The following is a 13,982-nucleotide window of genomic DNA, read 5'->3' as shown; positions in this document are numbered from 1 at the left end:
TCTCATTCATCTGACAAGTATCAGCAGAATTTGTGAGGGCCGCGCCATAAATGACGGTAACGTACTGTCAACGAAACAGGCTTTTGTTTCCAAAATTTTTTGTTCTAATGTACATGTACTTGATACCCCTTCTCTGCCGTCATTTTATTTTTATTTTTAGTTGGATTATTTCACGCATTATCCATGAGTATTCGCGGTTAATGCGTTTCTTTTCATTCGGAATAAAGGTTCCTTTGCAATATTTAACAATGTTTGTAGAATGCGTCCAGAGATAATGTACATTTGTTAGTTCATTGAATGTATGAAACAGGGATTCTAGGAAGTCTAGCACTGCAAGATGATTTGGGCGTGTGCAATCCTTAAAGTAAGTAGGTAGTGTTTCTTTGTATTTTCGCGTGGTTGAAATGCGGCAGGTTAAGATAAGCGTTTTACGATCTGAAATGCCATTCTAGATGGCCACGGAAGAGCATTATAACATACTACTTATATAAACTAGGTTGAGTAAAGATGATGATGTTGAAGTGATACAGGTATCAGTTACCAGTTGATTCAGTGAAAACGTGAACACCATGTCTAGCAGCGATTCTGAACTCGCGACGTAACAGCCGTCACAAGGGCGGTTGATCCAGTCTATTCCGGGAAGGTCAAAATTCATGGCAATAACAAATTTTGATCTAGAATTGGTATGTTTTAAGAAATAATCATGAATATGATCAACGAAGTCAGGCGCCACATTCGGGGCCCGATATACGCTACCTACAGCTATATTTTTGTTATAATACATTATTTTGCAGCATACACTTTCATGGTTGGGAATGCCGTCGAGTTCTAAGGACTTTATATTATTTTTTATTGCTATCGCCACCCTGCCGCCTCTTGACCCTCTATCTTTACAGAACAGTCTGTATGATAAAGGAATAACTTCAGAATTATAAACTCCACAGTTAAGCCATGTTTCTGCTATTATTAGAATGTGAGGTTGATAAGACAGGATTATGTTTTCTAATTGATCAAATTTATTTATCACATTTCAGGCATTAAGGAAAAGGATCCGTAATATTTTGGTACTGGGGTGTCACTTTGAATCTTTCTTACTTTTAGAGGATTTCAGCGAAGTCGAGGTGGATAGGGAATGTTATGAAAGACTTGCTTTCTGTGGCAACTCAGTCCTAATATTCTTCACTGGGTCCCAAGTATAAACTTTCTCAATGATTCTCAGTTTGTCGAACGTTAACTTTTGCTCCATTTGCCCTTTCATTTGCCGCTGAATGCCACAAGTGCTTGCGCATTTCCTTTATTTTTTTAGAAAAAATCTTTGGAAACAATTATTGGTGGGCCTTTGAGTTTATAGCAGCAAGATTGTTCTTCTTCTTTTTTTGGCATAATCAAACAATTTAAGGATGATCGGGCTGGTGTGGGTTAGTTGCACAGGTACCTATCCTGTGAATTCTTTTAAGGAATTTCACTTCAATGCCTAGTGCTTCTTTTAAACTGTTTTCTCTCATTATCTTTTCGAGTGTGACAGTATCTTTGTTAGATTTTACCGTTACGCCATAAATGATCAAATTGTTTCGTTGACTTCTGCTTTCTAAATCGTCCAGTTTCAGTGCAAGGTTTTGGATTTGACTTTTCGTGGTGTCGTATTTGTTATCACATTTGGCCACTTTCTCTTGCAATAATTTAATCGTTCCATGTCATCTTCAATTGGAGTAAGCCTAGTTTCCATGTTATCAACTGTTTGCTCAACTTTTTTCAATTTTGTTACTAGTTCTTATAACGTTTTGTTTGTTTTAGTTTGTTCTTTCAGAATTTGCCTCAGAAGCTCATTATTAGGACGAGTATCAAATTCCAAATCTAAGTTCAACCCAGGGTTAAGCTCAACATCGTCTGATGTTAGTAGCAATAGCTTAAATACATCATAGCATTAAACAATCAAGAACAAGAAAGTGTGGACTTGGCAGCACCATCAGCCTTACAACATTGTCCTGTAAAGAGGGTACAGAATAGCTTTTACTGACCTGCACGACAAAAAAAGCAGGAATGAGCATGGTCGTTTGGTCGGTGCCACCAAGTCCACTGAAGCGTTTGGTGACCTGGCCAGGTTTATATACTGTTGCGTGCTTGCTAGCGTTGACGGGCCTGTTTTGTGACATGGTCGTTGCGTTGTTGAGGGGTGTCCGTCGTGGTCGGAGTTTGCACAGATTTGTTACCAGTTGTTCTGTCATCTAAAGCCACTGGCGTTATTCCGTTTCCTTGCATATGTGTGGCCTGCCCTGTGGTGAAGCCGCTTGGCCACAGCGCAATCTGCACAGATGAAAAGAGCAGGAGTGAACATGGTTGTTTGGTCGGTGCCACCAAGTCCACTGAAGCATTTGGTGTCATGGGCCGTGTTTATAGTGTCGAGTGCTTGCTAGCATTGACGGGCCTGCATTGTGACATGGTCGGTGCGTTGTTGAGGGGTGTCCATCGTGGTTGGACTTTGCACAGATTTGTTATCCATTGTTCTGTCATCCAAAGCCACTGGTGTTGTTCCGTTTCCATGCATTGTGGCCTGCCCGGTGGTGAAGCCGCTTGGCCACAGTGCAATCTGCACGACGAAAACAGCAGGAATGAGCATGGTCGTTTGGTTGGTGCCACCAAGTCCAATCTGTCTTGATGAAGATGAAATTGTGCACCAGTTACTTTTATTCTGAACTTCTGGCTTACAGCATTTTGAGATGTCTGAGATATACTCTATGGACACTTCGGCTCATCGGTAACAATACTTTTGCATATATTGACATTTCTCATGTGTTGTAACTGGTAGCAACAAAATCACTGAGCTGATGGAACATTGCATTACTTACCTTGACGAAGAAAAGATTCCTTGTCGAAATGTTGCCTCTAGCTACATCCCTTGTTTGACCCCTGTTGAATACTGTTTCTGAATGTAATTTGCATTTTGATTAACAGTTCTGCTGTCATTGAAACAAAAAGAAAAAGTGCAGATGCCTATGAACGTGGCCACAGGGCAAGAGGGCTGATGCCCCTTCAAGAAGGTACCTAGGTATCAGATGTAACTCAACAAAACATATTGTGAATAAGCACTATTTTGTAAACATTGAGTGAAACAAGCACATATGCAGAAGGATTTAGAAAGGAACATTTACTCTCCATTGTGCAGGAAATACTGCTTTCATAAATAATAGTGTTGAAGTAACAGAAGTTCCCATCATATTGCAATAGCCTTTAATTCATAAAATTGAGGAAAGCCTTTGGTTGAAGGGCATAGGTAACGTGAACCTGACACTTCAGGCAAGAGGGAACTGGAAGTTAGTGGCCGTGAATGTGCGTGCACAGCCTCCATGGAAAACTGTGCTTATGGAATTGGAGGGTTTTACAGTTCATTCACATAAACCTACATAGGCTAATATGAACTGGCGAAAGATATAGCTGTGCCTCATGACAAATGAGGGCACGGTAGACTCCATACATGCTAGTAAGAGATGAACTTGACTGGTTGTATGTATCTGTGCTGGTTTGATTAAAAACAAAATGTGGAAATACAGGTATCGTGCTCATTAAAGCCTTGATTCAGAGTCAGTATTTCTTACTTTCACTTTGAGCAATCCTGATCACAATAATGTTTGTCAATATCTGTTCAGTGGCCCAAACCATAATAGCAGTTGTAATGAGTCATCTCAGGTACATACGAGGGGCATTTGTAAAGTTTGTGTAATTGGGACCAAAAATTTGAAACAGATGTGCACGATAGGCATGAAAGTGAGCGCACTTCGACTTTATACAGAGCATGACAGCTAGAAGGTCTTACTGCTAGACTGCTCTGCTTCAGAGACAGCTCTCATGTGGCGCGCTCACGGCTTGAGAGGTGTGCTTGTAAGCAACCAGCCACATGCAATTCAGCCACTGGGCCATCTGCATCCACGATAGTTTCCTTTATTGCCTTGGTATTCCTTCATGGCGTGTGGAGATGGGTTTGCACAAGGCTCACCCTACGAGCGATGGTCAGGAAAGGGCACGACGCTCCTCCACTCCGCAACGCACAAAGGCACTACGGCAGGGTTTGTCGACTCTCCGACACGGCGCAGATAAGGCTCCAGAGTCAGATTGCCAACAAACGTGGGTTTATTCATCCCAGATACAGCACAGTGTGACAGTCGTGGTGCTTACTGGCAAAGGCCCACTGCAAGACCAACCGAAACTGCACACCAGCTGTGCTAGGGCTAACCGGTAAGCGGTCCACCAAGTGCGAGAATGAGGAGTCGCGGGAGCAAAGGTCCCATGTAGCAAACTCATTGCGCGCCTGTGAGCATCTGCTACGGCGATAAAGCACTCAGCGGAAGAGAGCTCGGGTGGAGAGGGCGCCCAGGGGCCGCCATTCGGGAGGCCAATCAGGGCGCATCCCGGTGACACTAGCGCGCGTGGTGATTCGGCCCCGGGAGGGTGGAAGCATGGTTTATGCGAGAAATTAGCTCTGGCGTGCTAGCCGTGTCTGCCATGCTTGCTGCCATTACGGCGGCGGTTCCCAGAGATCGAGCTGAGCACAACGCACGAGCTGGGGGACGAGGCGCGGGAAGGCACCTCGATCCCCACAGGCGACAGTAAAATTTCGTTATAGTATTGAAATCGTGCATAAACATACTTTGTTATATTGAGGTTCAACATGCATGATGTTTATGGACAAGATGTTATAATGAAGTAAATACTTTGTTATATAGTGAAATTCGTCATTTCAAGGTTTAACTGTATTGCCAAACATAAGAAGTGAAGAGTTTTCAAAGCAATGCAGAAACAAAATGGGTAAAGCAAGCTTTGTTTTCAGTTTTGTGGCAGAAGCCAACATGATGCGATTTTTCCCTGTAGTCTGTCATTTAGTGTTTTTCGCAGTATAATCATGTAGCAGTTTTATTTTTTATGCTACATCCTGTGATGTTTTCCTTGCAATAGGCCCTTTTGCCTGTGTGTATGGTGCACAAGCCCTACAAAAGTTGTTTTTCTTTTTTTTCACAACTTTTGATCTTTTTTGCGGAAACCATTTATTTGTCAATTTTGGAAAGCTAGTCAATCAGCAGCCATTTTTACTTGAGAGATTGTAACCAGGCTCTGCAATTATTGAGAAGCTATTCGTACAGTTTGTTTAATGAAAATTAGAAGTTTTAGGTGCCAAAATTATGCTTTGATTATGAGGCACACCGTAGTGAGGGAACTTCAGAATAATTTTGACCACCAGGGGATATTTAATGTGCCCCCAAAGCACAGGACACAGGCGTTCTTGCATTTCGCCCCCATCAAAATACGGCCGCCATGGCTGGGATTTGATCCCACGACCTCGGGATTAGCAGTGCAACACCGTAGCCACCGAGGCAGGTGAGAATTTGTCATTTATATCGAAAACTGATCCTTTCTCTTTTTTGCACTGATCAGTGCAGGCATGGTGCCAAAATTATACTGAAATAAATATTCCTGCTGCAAATGTATGCATCTGTGTTTGACTATTCGATATCCAATACTTCCTATTCATATTCAAAGTACATATTTGCCCACCTCTTATGTATACATTTTAATGAAACATAATTCTTTCCCCTATGCTTCTGGGTTTAGGGTTGTCACCTGGCCAGTTTTTCTCGCAGTGCTGGCTGCCAGTTTGACTCCCACATGAGCATATAATTTGCCAGTTTTCCAGTTCTCTCTAAATTAGTGCATTATAACCTGCACTGCAAGCACTCCTTGTAGTATTCATACATGCCTTTCCACTGTCATCTTGAGAGCCTTTTTGCTTCTTTTTCTCCGAGCTTTCTCCTATAAGTCCAAGCATACCCTTTGCTTCTCTGCGATATGTTTTTTCCATGATCACTCACTGTCTGCTACTAGTGTGTCAACTGGCACAACCAGTTTAGCCTACACAAGTGAAATGGAGGCACGCTGTTCATTTTCCTGCCCTCACAGAACATAGGACAACCCAAGACTATGTGATTGAGGAGCGTACCAAATTTTATAGAAAGCATTGTAATAAACTTCAATGATGCAAAATTTGTACTTGGCATATCGCCACTTTTGTTCTCAGGTTGTATTTTTACTTACAATACTCTTCCCAAGAAAACGCCTCCCCCCCCTCATGATGTTGGGTTTTATACCGGCAATGGGGCCCTGTCTGGTTTCATTGTCTATTTGTTTCTTCCATGTCACAAGGCAATGCAGCTTCAAATTAGGTGTGCACACAGTACAGCGAAAAACAGAATTAATTTGGATTTCACGGGACCACAAAATATAAATTAACCAAATATCGAACTATCGAGGGCATCAAAAAAAAAAAAAACAACAAAAAAAACCCACACCTGTCAGCATGTTTTTATTCACTGAATGAATCAGCAAATCCTGTTTATATGCAGCGTGGAAGCTGAAATTCTTGTCATATCGTGACCGATTAGCACTCATAGCGGCAAAGGCCAGCGACGATTACATTCTTGTCTCTGCTCCTGCCGTTGCTCCTCGGGCTATACGCAAATATGATAGAATCAATAAATAATAACAGAAGTGATACTCGAATTTGTGTGCATACCTATCGTCACGATGGCCACCGATCAAGACAATAAATGTGTTCATATCTTTGTTCAAAATTCTGTGTCGCCTCTGTGTCGTGTGCTGAACAGTGCTGCTGGTCATCCACCTTCAGTGTGTGGAATGGCTCATGATTTTTTGTTTTGTTTTGCATGAACTGCTTAGGGCTCAAGACAAAATGCGTATACTTGGGAGAAGCAGCAGTTGGGTCCCTGAGTTATCTCAAGAGTGGCAGTGTAAAAGTTAATGAGCACTTGGACACGAGCACCTTGGCATGCTTTCAGAATGCTGCAGCGGCAACTGAGAATCGAATGTGTCACCTCATGCTAAGCAGCAGATCATCATGGCCTCTGGGCCACAGCAGTCTAATATGTAGGGGAGTTGGGACATGTGACATTATGTGTAGTTGAACTGCAGTGCCACTATGCCCGTGTGACATCGTAGATTTCAAATTATCAGGGTGTCTACCAAGTTGACATTTCCAATTCCCCCGAGTTTTGCAGGTTTTCCCCGAGTGCCTTTGCAAGATTCCCTGGGCGACACAGAACTTTGTTTAATGTCAAGATAAGCTGACACCATGTCGCCTGATGCTGTCACTCTCTGGTAAGCATGTTAAAAGAAAAAGACCTAATCCAGTTTGAATAGTAAGGAGTAGTGCCTATTTTATTCAAAAAGAAAACAGAAGAGAGGGGTTAGTAAAATGCAGAGCAAATAAAACATCTTTAAAAAATTGGTAAAACCCAGTGCAAATCAAGTATAACATCTAGAAATACAAATAAAAAGGAGATGCATACAGAAGCAAATATTTTCGAATATGAGCTGTTTCTATCAACTGATAGCAAGCTCATTGGTATGAGGCCCAAACTTTGCCACAGGTGAGATTCACTCTCAGCAGCTGGAAAGTCAGCCAAAACTGTCCTGATATATTCTCAGCCTGCGCGCAATGCCTCAGTGTTGCGTTTCACTGCATTAAAGAGTTTATTTTGGTTTGGATGAGGGACACCTGCATTTCGTCGTCAGTCAACACAAAGAAATGGCGGCACGCTTCCTTTCCCGTTCATTCCTCAATGCGACGTTTTTTTCTGTTCTCGTCCTCCTTCCGCCATGCGCTCGCCCCACCTACAACTTGAAGCATCCTCTTGGTCAGTTGTACAGTTCATGTCCAATTTTTTGGACTCCCTAGGTGCCACAAAAACATCCGAAAAATCAGGCAGTCTGAAAAAATGAATGCAAGTCTTTTAGACCCCTTAGGTGCTCAAATCACCACAGGCACGTCCAAAAAAGCTCTGAAGGCCTACCATTACACTTTAATAAGTGTACTACGACAGGAGATGGCACGTGCACGCATGTGTAATTAAGGAATACATACTGTGTCCAGGGATAATTGCCCCCTTCCTACACTTGTTAAGCTTCACCGCACTACTCTGCATATGCTTCACCGTGTAATATTGCCGTATTGAGGCGATTTTCACTTTCAGGAATCGGTATTATGCAACGTGCCATGCATTCCAAGCTTCGAAGCCAATCGGCGAGGATTACAAAGGCAGAGTCTATATCATTGCTGACAGCGGTGCATTCTTTCAATGAGAAACACAGCACTGAACGTCGAAGTAGCTAGGCCTAGCATTGCCACGGTGGTGGCTACGGCTGCCAGCAGATTTGCATGCCATTGCTCCGGTTCGAGGTGGCGAGATAATCAAAATAGCGGCTCAAATGGCGAGATAATCAAAATGGCGGCTCAAATGGCAAGATAATCAAAATGGGGATAATCAAAATTGACTTTATTGGGTACGTGGTAGTGCCGCGAAGCCATCCGAATTATCGGGCATGTCTGAAAAATCGGTCGTTGACTGTACACTGGCAACTCCTCCAGCCGACGACAGGGCGTCGAAGACGATTTGTTATGATTCCTCTCTGTTACTTGTGCCGGTATTAGCGAGACTTTCATTCCCTTTCAATAAAATTACAGCTAATTTTCCCTGATGCACAAATTTCCCAACTTTTCCCTAAGTATTTCCAGACTGTTCAAAATCCCTGAGAATTCCCGGTTTTCCCGGTTGGTAGACACCCTGATTATCTATCTCTCTTAGGTAATTGGACCAGAGGGAAGTCCTTAACTCTGAAGGTTGAGCTTCTTGCTTTACTTAGAATTCAATGCATCCTTTCTTTATCAATAAAGAATTAACTAATTAGGAGGAGATGCTATTAAGATATGTGATGCAACAGGAAGCTGGTGTGGGAACTTTAAGGGTTCAGACACTGGTCTTTAGTTTTTGCATATTTTCTGGCTTTGCAAGGCAGCACTTCAGGTGAGGGTCACCTTTCTGGCACTCTAGATACAATTTAATAACAAAGCCTCAACTTTTTAGAGTCTTTATAAGTCGATAGACTATGTTCATGTGGCCAATTATTGCATGAAAAATCACCGGGCACAAAATGCTCCAAAGAAATCAGCACACTAAAAGACGCTTAACGCAAACTTTGAGTACTCCATAACAGAACTGAGAGCTGGTATGAATGCATGATTGAAAAACAGCACTTAATGATTATTAAAAGACTTTACTGAAACAGTCAAGAAAGCATCTCTCTTGACAACCACCAGGGTGTGCGGCACGCTGTCATTATCATCAAATTAGACATTCTGAATGCATTTTGAAAATATAGGAAGCCTTTCTCAATTCTATGCAGTGCATGATCCTATAGAAACATCCATAGTAGTTGTCTGCAGAGAAGGATTGCATTGGAATCCTAAATGACATAGTGTAAGCCTATTCCAGCAAGTTTCAATTTGCCAGGCCATCAGAGATCCTTTGGTCTGTATTTCAAGTCAGTTTTTTCAGCTTTCAACATGTCCTGTTACGCTCTCTACGGCCTTGGAAACAAATTACAGAAAGTGCACATGCTTCACTAGCCCTTTTCATACAGCTGGTACTTCTGTCTACACTGTGCGTGGTGTGTTCAACTGTAAGCGTGTTAATATATCGACACCTTTACACTGTATGAATGTATTAGTATGAGTCTGTGAACATGTTCTTTAGATGTTAAGATTTCAAGGCAGCATAACCTCAAAACAATTTTGTATTCTGAAAGAATTTTTCACCCTAGGTGCAGCTTTATTACAAATAACCTTGTATCTAATAGAATATATATTCTATAAGTTTACTGGCTGCATAAGTAAGCAAACAACACAATAAAAAGAAAACACTCAAAATATGTTAAAGATTTTATTTGGCCAGTGAAAACCTAGATTCCTGTCAATATACAGCTAGACTAACATCTATGCTGCATATATATGAATGCTGTTACCAATGCATTTCAACCTGTCTTGCTTCTAAAAAATGGAGCTTGTACTCGGAGTGCTGAATCAACACTTTATGTTATTAGCACAAATAAGAAAACAGCAATTCACAGCCTAAAACACAGCAACCACTCTGAAACAACTACAAAAATGAAACTTCAAATAAAAACCGAATCACATCAGACACCCAGTGCCAGCAACCTCTGCTCATGTTATGACTGCAGCACACAATACTCAACAGAAACAAAAACCATAACAATGCTGTTTCCAAACATCACACATCAAGGGAGGCACAAAGGTTGGGTGCTCTGGCTACCTCTGTATTTCATTCATGCACCGGGTGTTTCCATGACAGTCGCACCTAACTATTAAAAATTAGTGACTTTAGATAAATAATTTTTGCTGGACAAGATTAATCGTGGTGGATACCAGTAACTATGGCCAATAAGCTAAAGTTCACTAACCAACTTTTTAAGTAACTATTTTAGGAGGCATGTTGCAGTTGCAAAATTCAAGCTGGGCAGAGCTAAAAAAAGTAGTAATTCTGAGAACAGCACCGCTTTCTCAGGATTTCCACTGGTTAAATACGCCTAGAGTACTGACCAGCTTCAATTCTGTAATTAATACATGTGCACTAAATTATTTAATCGGAAATTAACAATTTTTAGTCAATTTACCATATTACTGCCAATTGTTACACAGCTTTGTTGAAGTCCACCATAGCTATGACTTTTGTAGTAATTTTGTCCTGAATCCCCAAATATCTAATGACTGGAGATGGTCATGGTTGAAACAACCAGTATGTGCAATATATTTATAATATATTTATAACTGTGTAATATATTACAACTATGATATAAATCTAAATTGCATTTATACATTATACACATAGCACACAAGCACACAATCTTTTTCCAGTCTAGAAAAGAAATTACCACACAATAATGTGAAATGAAGAGGAGGTTACGATGCATCAGTATATATGTACATATACACATATATATATGTATATGTATATATATTGTTTGCCTAGTGCGTTACACATTAGCTGATACCATCCATTGCATTGTCCAACTCTTAACTTCGCTAATAAATAAAGGTATACTCTGAAATGGTGAAACCATAAACTGCACTGACTGAAGTGCCTATAAGGGCCTGCATTATTTGACTGCGCTCACATGTTGGAAGAGGGGTCAGAGCAGGGTGGAAATGGGACGGCAAGGACCCTGACCACTCAGGGGCAGGTGCAACCACTGGTCCAGCTGTTTCAGAAGGCACACATCCGATTGCTTCAAAAGTCTGCTAAAGGGTCACGTGCACTCAGTGGGCCAAACTGCTACAGCCTGTTGTAATACTTCAGCCTGGTTGGAGCCGAGAGCCATGCCCTCTCTTTGGAGGAGTTCAGAGATTGGTATTCATGTAGTGTGCTTCAAATACCATCTAGTGTGCACCATGTAACGTGGCCTTGAATTCAAAAAGCAGCACGTGTGCACAATAGTTTTTGAGATATTAGCTATTTTGAAAACGTGGCAATAACCAGGAAAGCAGCTGTGGTTGTTCTAACTACAGGAGACAACAGTGACACAGTTGAAACAATTTAAATATTAATAAGCTGCACAGTAGTCTAGATCACTAATGAACCCAATGGTCAACATACCAAGTCCACAAGAAATTGTTGAATAAACAGAAAAACCAGTGCATAGATGCACACACAAGAGTAGAAAAGGATAGGACAAGCTGGATGGGACAAGCGTTCCAACATTGTACCGACACATCCAATAAGAAACTGCTGATTATCACTTGAGAGCAGTAAGCCGCCGATACAATCTACTGTGTATTAGCCCACTAAAGAGACATTTGTAAAGCATGTGAACAAAATGATGCATTTTATGCATTCACAAATTTTACTTGTCATTTTGTGAGCTGCTAAGCAGCATTTATGTGTGTTCCTAAACTCTGCTTCTATGTGTTTGTTATTACTGTTGTATTCCAATGTCCTTGATGTATGCAGGCTTCTACAGAATGCATACTATGATCAGAAATCGCAGTTCATGTCTACAGTCTATGAGTAGGACAATAGCATGTCTACCAGCGGGGACATGACTTCTGTTTCAAACTAATGAAGTCTAACTTTTGAACCCTTCCAAATAACCTACATGCCGGTCTTATGCCACACAGTTCGTTTACCTAATCATGCATAAAAGGAAAACTTGTGACAGGGTTCCACCAGCTGGCAGAACCCTGAGTGCTGGCGCCATTGTTCATGTATGCACATGCTGTTTTGCACAACAGGTTCTGTATTTCAGTGTTAAATATCAACTCTCTTGTACCCCAGTATTTTTGGCTAAGTGCACACACCAAAAGCACGCACGAACACATGCACACGCACACACACCACACGCAAAAAAGGAAAAACAAAAACAAACAACCAAACAAAAAAACCAACAAATGTGTCAAAGGCCAAGTGATTGGCACTTTCAAACAGAAGATGATGAAAGTCACACCTTGCTGCCCATTCACTGCAGCACTCACAGAATGGCTGGTCACTGGCTTCAGAGTCTTGCAACAGATTTATGCATCTGTGACATGGCCAGCCCTTCCACTACCGACAAGCACTGCCCATGGGTGAGCACAGGCCTCTACAGATAAACTTCATGTTGGGCGACATAGGAGGCCAGTGGAAGCAGCTTTGCTTGGGAATGCCCTGGGTGACGTCCCACCCTGGACAAATCGCACGCACTACTCTTGGTCAGAATCACCATCACTTGAATAGCCACTCTGAGAATCGGTGAGCCGATGGTGGGGCGACAGCTTGCGATACGCCTCTAGCCACTGATCCACCATTTGTAGCACCAAGTGGGGACTCCGGGGCACCTTCTGCTGGGCCACAAGCAGGCCACCCTCCGTGACACAGCAGTCAAGCCACTGCTTGATTATTTCCTCCTCACGACCAACCTGCATGCATCAAAACAAGGCATTACAAGAACTGCTCCAGAACAGTATTTCACAGTATATAATAAACAGTGTTGATAAAACAGCCTTAAAGGCAGGCACTGCAATGCAAGATTGAGCAAGTAGATTTTACTGGTTGCTTATGTCTTGGCAACATGTCTCTTGGCAATAATTAACACAACTGACAATGCTGAAATCAAAGTATATGTCTTGATGTTCTCCAGGAATCTGCTTTCCATGCACATCCCAATAGCACACTGCAGTGACCTTCAGCAGACGATGTAGACATGCTGCTAGGTTTCTCACTTCAACTGGTTGAGCATATAGGTGGTAGACCATTTATACTCGATAAGCAAGTGCGAAACAGCAATGTGTTCTACTGGTTTTCATCTCAAAAGCAAGCACAATAACAAATATAATATGAAAAGTACCATACATTGTGAGACTGCCCTGTCACTTGGCCCAGAGCAACCTGGACTGAAGGAATAAAACGGGACACACGAACACTCAGTTAGTCTTGTTCTGGTACTTCATGATAGAGCCTCTCAGCACTGTGTAGTAGACTTCCTTTAATTCAACTCATTTCGATTTTTCAGTTAATTCGATCTTGACCGAAGGTCCCAGAAGCCTCTACAATTCTACGGGGCCAAACTTTTGTTATTTCGATGCTAAAATTGGCCTTTGCCAGATAATTCGTGCTCGACTGATCAGCACACATCCGCCTGACTCCAATAGCGACCCCTTTAGCAGCAGTGTGTCTTAACTGAGCTTAGGGGACAGTGAATACATCCGAAACACGTCATCCTCTGTAGAAAATGCCTACTTTCTGCCTGCCCTGGAACAATTTCCAAGTGAAAACAGAAGTTCACAATAAATGATTGCAGTATTTGCCCATTCCTAACATGCACCTTTTCTTTTTTCCAGCCCAAGAAAATTAGTTCTCAAATTGGTTGCCAGGTGTCATCAACTCCGAAACCAAAACTGCACTTGCAGCAAGTGCTACTGCTTACCATCTTAACCAGCCTAACCAATGTCATTGCCATTAACATTACAAGATGGTGACAGAAGGCACTAATCTGGACATTTCACCATTTTCTTCGAGGCATGATGTAGGCATGTGCATACAACATGCCACTGATTAAAAAATAATAAAAGCACGTTGTCGCCCCAGGTT

At 41.9% G+C, this 13,982-nt stretch overlaps 1 protein-coding gene across 6 annotated transcripts in view; it reads right to left on the bottom strand.

Annotated features, from left to right (window-relative positions):
• Positions 1-9,769: 9,769 nt before the first annotated feature.
• Positions 9,770-13,982, bottom strand: part of trbd (ubiquitin thioesterase trabid) — an 84,372-nt gene continuing 80,159 nt past the window's right edge. For all 6 annotated transcript variants that reach the window (XM_065431364.1, XM_065431367.2, XM_065431333.1 and 3 more), the window contains exon 11: positions 9,770-12,811. In XM_065431364.1, coding sequence (XP_065287436.1) covers positions 12,596-12,811 — 216 coding nt within the window. In that variant the 3' untranslated portion in view covers positions 9,770-12,595. The remainder of the gene's footprint in view (positions 12,812-13,982) is intronic.

Source organism: Dermacentor albipictus, chromosome 1 (genome assembly GCF_038994185.2).
Source record: "Dermacentor albipictus isolate Rhodes 1998 colony chromosome 1, USDA_Dalb.pri_finalv2, whole genome shotgun sequence".
NCBI classification, from domain to species: domain Eukaryota; kingdom Metazoa; phylum Arthropoda; class Arachnida; order Ixodida; family Ixodidae; genus Dermacentor; species Dermacentor albipictus.
This window is presented reverse-complemented; position numbering and strand designations above follow the sequence as displayed.